This window comes from Parasteatoda tepidariorum, chromosome 9 (genome assembly GCF_043381705.1).
Source record: "Parasteatoda tepidariorum isolate YZ-2023 chromosome 9, CAS_Ptep_4.0, whole genome shotgun sequence".
In the NCBI taxonomy this organism is placed as follows: domain Eukaryota; kingdom Metazoa; phylum Arthropoda; class Arachnida; order Araneae; family Theridiidae; genus Parasteatoda; species Parasteatoda tepidariorum.
The window spans coordinates 12,971,457-12,982,533 of record NC_092212.1 but is presented as its reverse complement, the minus strand read 5'-3'; the positions used below and the strand labels follow the sequence as shown (position 1 = coordinate 12,982,533).

The following is an 11,077-nucleotide window of genomic DNA, read 5'->3' as shown; positions in this document are numbered from 1 at the left end:
AATCAAATCTGCTCTGCCACGCGTGCTTCCGTAACGGAACTTCAGTTCCGGCTAATGCCCTTATAATAACTTCTAATATATATGTATTCGAATCTCATTATTATGATAGAATTCCTTGCAATTTACTAATAATTTTGTATTTCACTGATTATTAAGTTGATTAGTACATTGTTAAATAAAATCCCTTATGCTCTGCCGCGCATTTATATCCTTATATAAATGTATTAAAATTTTTTTTGCGAAGCAAACAAAAAAGAATTGCGTAGCAATTCTCGGGGGTTGGCGAGCGGTAGCGAGCAGGGGGCGGAGCCCCCTAGTTAATAAATAAAGTAAGAAGAGATTTCAAAACCTTAACCTGTATTTAAAAGTATAACTTTCTAATTGCAATTCCTCCAACTACTACGGAGCTTCCGTAGCTTCAGACAATATTTTTTCTAGTTGTAAAAAAAAGGTGACACATTATAGATGCTAACTTGTATTTTGCTTTGTAAAATAACATTTTCTAGTGATAAAGAAATTTAAGTTATTTTTAGTTTATTATTTTTCATATGAAGTAATTTTTTCAACGCAGCGTATCAAAAATTTAAAATTTCATATGAAATGCTATTCTCATAATAAGATTTGCGTGGTGATTTATAAGGGAAGCGTTAATTATCCTCATTCTATTAGTTTTACTGTACCAATTAGTGACAAAATTTAGTAAAAATAAGAAAGTGGTAGAGAAAATTTGCCAAAAAATTCGTTTAATTTATGAATATAATTTGTTTGTTTTGTCAACCACCACAGATTCAATTCTCAAATATATATGATAAATTATACGATAATCTCAAATATATAATGATATATGATCTCTCAATTACTTTTAAAATAGAATTTGGGTTCATGCGCACATCTGGTTCACTTTTTAAATAATCTGCGAAGACTACTTATAAAAACTCGCATTTAGGCTTTCTTATGTAGGAGTAAAGGTGGAGCAGTTCGCATCCCTTAGGACGCCAACTTGCTTTGGACAGCGAATAAAAATTTTTGAGTGGTAGTTTTTTAATGTGTAATTCGTGGTTTAATAAATTTGTTTTATATGGGTTTTATACACCACTACTTCTAAATAATTCAAAGGTTAATGTAATAAGCCACTATGCTGAAGATATGTTCTTCGCGGCCCAGGTGCCCAGCTCAAAGAACAAAAGAAGAAGAAGAAAGAGTTAAGTCCGATTGAGCCTTTCAAAAAGTAGGCAAAATTAACCAAAGGTCTGCAAATATTAATTAAAAGTTCTCAACGATTTTTTAAAATACATTGCCTTGTCTTGAGTAGTCGGCATTTCTGTATCCCTGTTAATATTTTGCTTGCTTAATGTTGTCTACCACTAAATGTTCATAACTTAAGTTTATATAAAGTAGATCGAACTAGATGTAATTTGATAGTAATTTAAAAAGACATCTGTCAATCTCTTTAAAAAATTTCATCGGCGGATAATTAGATTGTTGATTCGCTAAGGTAGAAACAACGTTTTTGAAAAAGGACATATATGTAGCTACTCAGAAACTATCATTCAGAAGTATAACTACCTCATAGGTAACAGAATTATAGCGGGAAACCGGCGCGCAAAGCAGCATTGTTATTATTTTGCAGAAAAAAAACTCTTAAATATAAATACCGAATCACTGACTCAGCAGATTAATCTTAAGAATATTTCCATGGTGTTAAAAACAAATAAAGGCTTCAGATATTGGAGCTACCTCTAAAAAGCATTTTTTATTTTTATTTTAAAAAGCTCACAAGGTTGGGAATTAAATAGTAAAACTTGTAAATGATAATTACAATTACTCTGTAAAAGTGTCCCCATTAGAAAAAATTGTATCTTAATGAATATTTTATTTTTAGTTTATCTTTTAATGGATGATATTGCTTTTTGCTAATTCAATTTAATTTTATTTCACACCACTGAATTTAAATGGTTCAAAAGTTCATAAAAAATGCCAATCTGTTTCAGTTCTCCCTGGGCAAGGGGTATCGCCAACCAATCACAGCCCAACGCGTGGAGGTAGCGGGTTCGAACATCAGAACCTCCTACATCAGAATGCCTTCCCTCGGTATTTTGTTAGTAGTCTGGGCAGACTATTTAAAAATTGAACCAGTTGTGCATATGACCCGAAATTCTATATTAAAAGTTCGCTCGTTGCAGTTGAGGCCTTGCGGACCTCTATCTTGACTGAGAGAAATTTACCATATATATTTGAGAATTGAATTTGTAATGGTTGCCAAGTAAATTAGACAAACCAATAATATTCATAAATTAAACAAACTTTTTGACGTATATTTTCTACCACTTTTTTAATTTTACGTAAACTTGTTTATTCCATCGACATCATTACAGGCGCCCACGGGCATTTCCTCAGATGAAGAAGTCAATTGTCCGCTTCGCGGACAGGCACTTTGTTCTCTACTCCAGTTCAAGTTTAAACTTGTTTACATTCATAGTGGCCGGATCAGACTAAATAGGAAAAACTGTGTGAAGGCTTTCAATTATAGGAGACGTAGGTTCACATTCCGATGTTACCCTGGATGTAAGGATCCTATACTATCAGAGCTGACCTATCAAGAAAAATATTTATTCGCTGTGCTTATGTTAACTCTTTGCTCCAACACTAAATGATAAGTCGGCCTGTCTAATTCAGGGGCTTTACCTGGATGTATCATCATGCTGTCATTTTACTTGATAAAGGTCTATTATGTTATTGGGCACACAAGCCTCCGACACTATGTTGCACCAATAAACTATAAATTCAGTTTCCATGTGGTGAAGCTTTTAAAAATGATTTCAAAATTTTAAAAAAATAATCTGAAAGCTTTAATATTTTATTGTATACCACTGTATAAAATGTTTTTCAAAAGACATATTAGTTTATAGCCCTGTATAATTGCAGAAGATTCTAAATAAATCAAAAAAAGTCAAGAAATACTTTGTTCTGGTAATATTCCGGATAATCAGTTCCATGCAAATTCTGATGAAATATTAAAAATATATCTTAGATTGTACAGTAAGGCTAAAAAGATATGATAAGAGAAAAATCAATACAAGAAAGGAAGAAACATAAATTTTAATGTCACATTTAGAATTACAATTACTTTTAGTACGATTGGAAAACCGCAGACGTGCACCATTTTAACTCCGCACGTGAGCCATTTTGAATTAATCCCTGACTTGTAATCTGCGAAAGATTAGTTGAAACAACGGAACGACGAAATTGTATTATTTTTGATTAATGGTTAATTTTTTTTACTTATTTGAATAATATTTAATTAATAATTTTATACATTTTCTCCTTGCGTAAGTAATTGTGTATCATCATTAAATCTTATACCTTTTTTTAAAGAAATTTAGGCACCAAATTAGATGTTAATTTTTAAATAAAATAAAATGTCGTCTACGCTAGAAGTTCTCAATTTTTTTTCTCTTTTTATTGAACTTATAACTATCAATCATCAATCTTTTTTTCTTGTGAAATCCAGACTTTATGAATAAAATATGATGAGTATGGTCAAAATAATGGAAATACTTCTATAATAACTCTACGTAAACAATTTCTCTTTTATTAGCAAATCCTTTCCTTTTTTTAAAGAAATTTAAGTTCCAGTTTAGATGCTAATTTTTAAATAAAATAAAAAATTGTCTACGATAAAGGTTCCCAATTTTTTTCTTCCATTTTTTATTGAATTTATAACTATCAACCTTCTTCCGATGAAATCCAGACCTNATATATAAATACTTGGAACCCATAAAAGAAGTTAAAGATACAAAAAAATCAAGAAGAAAGAGAAGACAAAAAATTGTTAATAAAGGAAATGCTTTTGAAAAATATTTAAAAATTTGAAAAAAAAATTAAAAGCCGTAAAAGTTAAATAGGAAAAAGATATAATCTTGACATTATATCACACAATTATATCCACAAAAAAGAGGACTTTCTAGTATATTTTGCTTTCGCTTTATTAATACAATATTAGAAAGCACTGACGAGATTATATATTTTTCTTATTTCGTTTTTCCGGCTTTTTATTTATTTTTTAAATTTATATATATTTTTTAAAAATATTTCATTTATTAAACATTTTTTCTTCCCTTTCTAATATATATGTTTCTCCTTGTTTTCTTTGTATTTTTAACTAATTTCGTTATTTGTAATAAAAGTAAAAGTAAAAAAATGCGTACTTTTACTTGTCTAATTAAGTACTTTCACTTGTTTTTTCATTACTTTTTCGGAAAAAAAGCAAGTATTTGTAACGAGAATGTCAAAAGAAATCGTTACCTTTTTCTAAAGTTTCTTAAAAATCTTCCTCCTCGGAAAATACTTTTTTTTTTAATTTTTTTTTTCTTTCTGATAAGTAGAATGAACAATTTCTAAAAACATTGAAAACCACTTTTCCCCTTTTACGAACTTTGCAATATAAATATTTAGTGTATGATATGAATGAAATGAATGCTTACTTTTATTAGTAAAAACAATTAACAACGATTTAAAAAATCGTCAAAAATTTTTTTCAACTTTCATAAACACGAAAGATAATTTTAATTTAATTTCAAGGAGATGAATATATATATGAAATATTTCTTTTACTTATGTTTTAGACAAACAATACACTGTTATCAAGTTTGTTCAACAAATTAATTTATTGCTGCAAATTCCAGTAGTAAAAACAAAATGTGTAAAGAGTTGGTAGTTTTATAATTAGCATAATTTAAAACTCCTTTTTATAAGCAGACATTGAATTTTTATTCATTTTTTGGTTCCTTTTTGGTTTGGTATTTTCAACGTTTACTATTTCAATGAATTTCGTAGCATTTTCCTGCATTTTTAATATTATACATTTGAAATAAAATTTATAGCATTTTAAATTAAGAAATTTTTTTATGCATTTTTTCAAAGAAGGTTACTTTGAATTTTCAATTTCCCCGAAATGTACTTTAAAATCTTTATTTTTTGTTTTTGTTTCGTCCTTGTACTTGTGCATTTTATTCATTACTTTTTCACATCAGATTTTTCGCCTAAAGTACTTGTACTCGTTACTGTTCCCATGTACGTTACTAACCAGCTAATTCGAGAATCTTCTGTATTATTAAAAATTTTATATTTTTAGTATTTACCCCTTGAGGACGGGTGATTCAAAAAAGCATTCGTACAAAGTCAGGACGTAAATAAATAAAAAACGGTAGCTTAAATGCAGGCGTTGCAAATTTGACAGACTTACTTTGCTTTTACTTAAATTATTGAATCAATGTTAATTTAAAGTATAACTGAATAATTTTATTTTGAACTAAGTCATGGTGAATTAACGCGTTCACGCCGGGGTGACCCACCGGTGGGTCACGCTAGAGGCCGCTTCGGGCGGCGCACCGGAGTAAAAATTGGTAACAAATAAATTTCATTTTTTAGTTTTTTTCCGGGAATAATAAAAATCCATAACTACCAATTGTTTTTAACGGATGCAATTTTTATATTGAATTGCTTCTTCGCCGTGATAAATTTCTTTACAGTGAATTGTTATTGTTGAGAATAGATTAACTCCTCCCTAATATTATCTAGGTATTGAAATAGTTCTTCTACCAGTATTTTCAGCTTTCAGGCGCAACACCCGGCTTGAACGTGTTAAATAAATCAAGCAATTATAACCTCGCCCACAAATAAACTGTTAAAGAATTACTTTGATTACCAGTTTCATCTTTTTACCCTGGTTGATGCGGTTTTATGCTGGCATGTATTTGTGACAGTCGGCGCGAAAGGGTTAATACTGAATGAAACAGAAGAATGAAGTCTAAGTTTTCGATACCATTGACATTTGCTTATATTGCTAAACAGCAGATAAGTGACATTTTCAGGAGAATTTATTAATCAGGGAAAATAGCGTAAAGCTGTAGCAATATAGAAATTTTGTTTTAAATATGAACAAGACCCAGTAGTAGTTACGATTGAATAATTAAAGAGCTAATAAATGAATAAAAATTAATTGAGTTTGTATCACTTTTAACATTTTTAGTCACCCGTGGCATCTCTGCATTTATAATTCACATTAATTTTGAATATATTTATTTATTTGAATATATTTTATATGTATTTTGAATATGACGTATTTTTATTTCAAATTAGGTCGTAGGAAATAAAATACGGCAAATAATTATTTAGACCCGTCCGCTAATAAGTCTATAGTAAAACAGTTCCAATTCCACTTTTGTTCTTCTCACCCTGATTATAAACACTCTAAAAATGTCGCTTACCTAGTTCTTCCACTAAGCTCTCCTATTATTAACTTGGCATTTATATTGTCATTTAATCTATAAATTACTCCAATTATTATTTCATAGATATCATCTTTATGGTAAATTTAAAACTCAATTAATTCACTGATCTTTATTTCTGATTCTTTTTAAACTGAAGTTTATGTTGCTGATTATGTGACATCGGGATGTGAGCTAGGACTCAATCTTAATGGTTCGAGGGGGTAGGTAGCCTCAAGTTTATCTTGTAAAAAATATGATAATCATGTATATAAAATATCAGAGATGCCAACTGCTCGGGATTTGACAGAATATTTTAAGAAATAATAAAGAACTATTAACTAACTTTTCAGTCTAGTTTGCCGACTCTTTAAGAGGTTCAACACGGCATGTCTTTTGCACCATGTCATTTGATGTAAGCCTTTGAATTATTTAGAAGTAGTCTTGAGTATAAACCTTGCATATCAAAATTACTAAGAACAAGAATCATACATTAAAAGTAGGCCTCTCAAAAATATTTATTCACTGTCTGGAGTAAGTTGGTATCTCTGAAAAATGTAAACTACTCAAAATCTGAAATTTTCTTAATAAAATATTTTACAACTTGACTGGTAATCCATACTAGAAAATATAATGCATAACAGAAGGATAGTAAAGATATTTTTGTACTTTTTACATTATAACCCGAGTACGTATGGTCCTTAAAAATTTAAAAAGTCGTACCAATATTTAAATGGGAAAAGTAAAAATTTTATCAAATTTTACAATAAAATTGAGTTAAAAATTGACACGAATTAAGAACATTAAAATCATTTTCTATTTGCCGATGTTATCGTAATCACGGCAAAGTATCTTGAAGAATTCGAAAAAAATAATGACCAACAATCTATCAGAAGCCAACATTACATTAATTCATAAATTAAACTTTTCTAAAAACTAAAGGCATGGTTCAATCATAAAAGCTACACTATGCTTAAAATTAATTGAAGAATCAAACGGAAATGACAAAATTAAGATCAAGCGGAAAATGTAATAATAATAATAATATATATATATATGATGATAATGATGATGATTTTGAGAATTCCTTTTTCGAATGCTACTTATTTGTAAGAAATCTAAGAATAGAATTATGGTACACTTAAACATTGTAAAACAATACACGCAAATATGCAAATTCTTAGTCATTAAGACAAATACATTTTCAATCTATAAAAAATATTTAAAAACTTACCCGTTTGAATTAGAGTAGCTTCTTTTGCAAATGTATCCATTACAATTATCATGAGCAATCCGAAACTGTATTGCAAACCACCGGATATTATCTCCACTAGCACTGCACACACGCAAACAACATAGCCCCATCCGCCTTCTGGATAGTAATGTTGCCGGATAGTGGCAGCTTTGGGATCATCCGGTGATAGATTCAGACCGGCAATGCCACCATTCAGTGGCAGCTGATTCCGACTGAGAACTTCAGCATATTTGTAGCAATCATATCCTGGCACACAGGAAACACTTGGAGCTTTCGTGAATCGTCCACCAAGTTTTAAACTATCCTCGTGGACATTCCCTTGGCTTGTATAGTACGGAGAACGGGGATCATTCGAAACAGCTGATTTGGATCTGTATTTTTTCCTGTGTGGTTTAGTTGGGTCATCGGTCAACTGACCCGAAGAAGAAGATGGTAAATCCCACGAACAGTTATTATCTGGTTGAGAATCAGATTCAGACTTTTCCATGACTGAATCACGTTTTGAAAATGGATAAAATAGTAATTAAAATGTCGAATGACACTTCTGCTTTCTTATAACAAGTATCATTTTGAAGCACCAGCAATTTCACAGATATTCTATGAGTAGAAAAAAAACTTGACAGGTTCGAACTTTTTTGACTAGACAGATTGAAATGAATTCAAACTCTGTTATGACCAGTTATAAGTATGTATATTACGTTCACATGACAACCTGAAATTTTTGAACAGGAACAATAAAGCAGTTTGTAATAAATATCTATGTTGGTTCAAGAGTTTCTTGATGTAGAAGATTGAAGTAGGCCTTGAGTAATATAAATTTGGAGCAATAAATCATTTTTGAAATATTTTGAGACTTTTTTCCAGAATACCTAAATGAGTTGCCTACAGATTATAGTCAGAATTGTTAAAACTGATTTTTAATCCTGTTTTCAAAAAGTACATTTAATTTAGTTTCGAATTTTTATTAAAGTTCTGAGTTTTCATAATAATATTAAAGACAAATAAATTCACCTGCTTTTATTCTTGACAGCATGACCAAATTATTCACTCTTTTTGTTTTCTAATTTTCACTTTTCCTGATTGAAAAAAAGTGTGTTTTGTTTCGGTGAAAACGTATTTTTTACGTGTATAAATAACACGAAATAGGACAAAGGAAATATCAATGATTAAATTTAAGTTCACTTAATTTGGAAAGAATTTAAGAAATATTCAAATCTTCTTTAATAAAAACTTAACCGCACACAAAAGGAAATCAAATCGAGTTATCTCCATAAATATATTTTCTTGCGCATGTAAAATCGTCTGCGTTCATCAATGTACTGAAACCACAACTTTACAGGAAACACGAGGCAATGGAAGTTATATACATACAAAACATATGATTAAACATTAATTTACTTAACTTCTAAAAAAAATTCCATTAATAATTAAATTTGCTTTGATATAGAACCTAACAATTTTCAAAATACTATCAAATCAAATTCTCTCAAAAAATTTATTTTCTTTCAAACGTAAAATCGTCTGCGTTTATCACTAAACCGAAACCATAACTTTAACAGGAGAGTAAACGAAGGAGGTGATCTTCGGATAGCAGTCGCGAATCGTCTGCGGCAGTAGAAAACTGAATGGCATCATTCAGAAGCAAGGGTGATGGGCGGGCAACTACAGCGCGCCTGTCGCTTGACACGATTTTCGAAAAGAATAACACTGATTTTTCGATTGCTGGGAGTTCTCCTTATAACACACCTTATGTGCATTGTAACAGCTGTAGTTTCTCCCCAATTGTTTTTTTTTCTCCACTTCTAAAACAATGAATTATCTCTAAAAAGAGAAAAATATTTTCTTTTTCTTTTGACACTGACTAGAAATAGGCTTAACCTTTCAGTACACTCAGTTAATTTTCGTCAAAGGTTAAAAAAAAAATTAAAAAGTAAATAAATAAATAAAAATGCCTTGTTGAAAAATATTATAGATTGAAATATAATTTATGTTATCATTATTTATTAAATGTAATCATATCTTCAAATCCCTTATAAATTTAGCATTTAAAAATAAATAAATAATAATATTTATTTTCAAAATATAGGTTAACCCTAACATGTGAAACTTGATTCCCTACGAAGACACATTAAAGTGATATCAAACATCGAACGCAACGCAATTAACCAAATTTCAAAAGAAAAAATGAAGAACTTTGATTTCTAGATTTGTAATTTTAATTGCAATAATAATAAATAAATTAATAATAATATTTATTTTTAAAATATAGGTTAACCCAAGCATGTGAAACTCGATTCCCAACGAAGACGCATTAAAGTGACCAAACCAAACCCAAACCAAATTTCAAAAGAAAAAATGTAAAGCTCTGATTTCCAAATTTGTAATTTTGATTGCAATAATAATAAATAAATTAATAATAATATTTATTTTTAAAATATAGATTGACCCAAGCATGTGAAACTCGATTCCCAACGAAGACGCATTAAAGTGACCAAACCAAACCAAACCCTAACCAAATATCAAAAGAAAAAATTTAAAATCTGGATTTGTAGTTTTAATTAGAATAAAGTTTAATTTTAATACAAGTTAAAAATAAACGCATCTTGAAAAATGCCTGCAAAACTTAATTATCTTTAACACATCACACAAGTTAAATACCTAGTCCCATTTTTAGGGATCTATCTTTAAATGGCCATGGTAGGAATGCCACATAATTTTGATGTCTAGCCCATGATCCGTCTACCTCTGAGGATATTTCACGTCAGCACTGTGGTCGGTGCAAGCCGGATGCGGAATTCATATTCCAGCCATCTTTGGGATTTGAACCCTGTTCACTTCATTGAAAGGCGAACGCTCTATTCCCTGAGCCATCTTGGCTCTATATAATATAAATTTTTTCATTGCCTTATTCACTGAAACATTAATGAGTAGAAATCCAAGACAAAATTGAAAAAATTTCGACGCATACACGCCGCCCTCTACACAATCCAAAAATTGAGATAAATTATAAGTCTAACAGTTAATAGATCTCCAACTAATTATCAATTTTTTTTTTTACTCTATCGTACATTTTCTACACATCTTTAATTTCATGTTTCTGAGTCTTATAGGTTTTGCACAGCGAAACGAACTGTTACGTCACGTTAACAACCTAAAACAATGGCTGTCCTTACGATGTTTAAATATAAGGAAGAATTATAGTAATACCATTACACTCTTGAGAGCGTAATTAAATTACCTTTTTCTTTTTTCATTGGGGTCCAATATATCTAGAAGAAAATTAAAGCTTGAAACTTTTTAGAATGAGAGCGTTCTCTTCAGAATTGAAAATTCAAGGTCATAATAAAAACATGATATTTTAACGAAGCCTCCCTGGTGGAGAGGTAACATCCTTCCGTTCAACCAGGGTGCGTTTTTAGGGTTAAAATCATTTTAAATCACTTCAATGTTGTTTTAAAACAAAAATTGAATACTGTCATAAAACGTGTAAGCAAAAATATATTGCGGATATAATTGTGTGAGCTGTATAATCGTATATATCAAAAAGGCAGAA

The 11,077-nt window shown here is 30.0% G+C and overlaps 1 protein-coding gene across 1 annotated transcript in view; it reads right to left on the bottom strand.

The window, feature by feature from the left end:
- The window catches only part of LOC107444752 (monocarboxylate transporter 10), a 211,794-nt gene extending 202,661 nt beyond the window's left edge, over positions 1 to 9,133 (bottom strand). The window contains exon 1 of the mRNA XM_071184754.1: positions 7,504 to 9,133. Coding sequence (XP_071040855.1) covers positions 7,504 to 8,011 — 508 coding nt within the window. The 5' untranslated portion in view covers positions 8,012 to 9,133. The remainder of the gene's footprint in view (positions 1 to 7,503) is intronic.
- Positions 9,134 to 11,077: the final 1,944 nt, after the last annotated feature.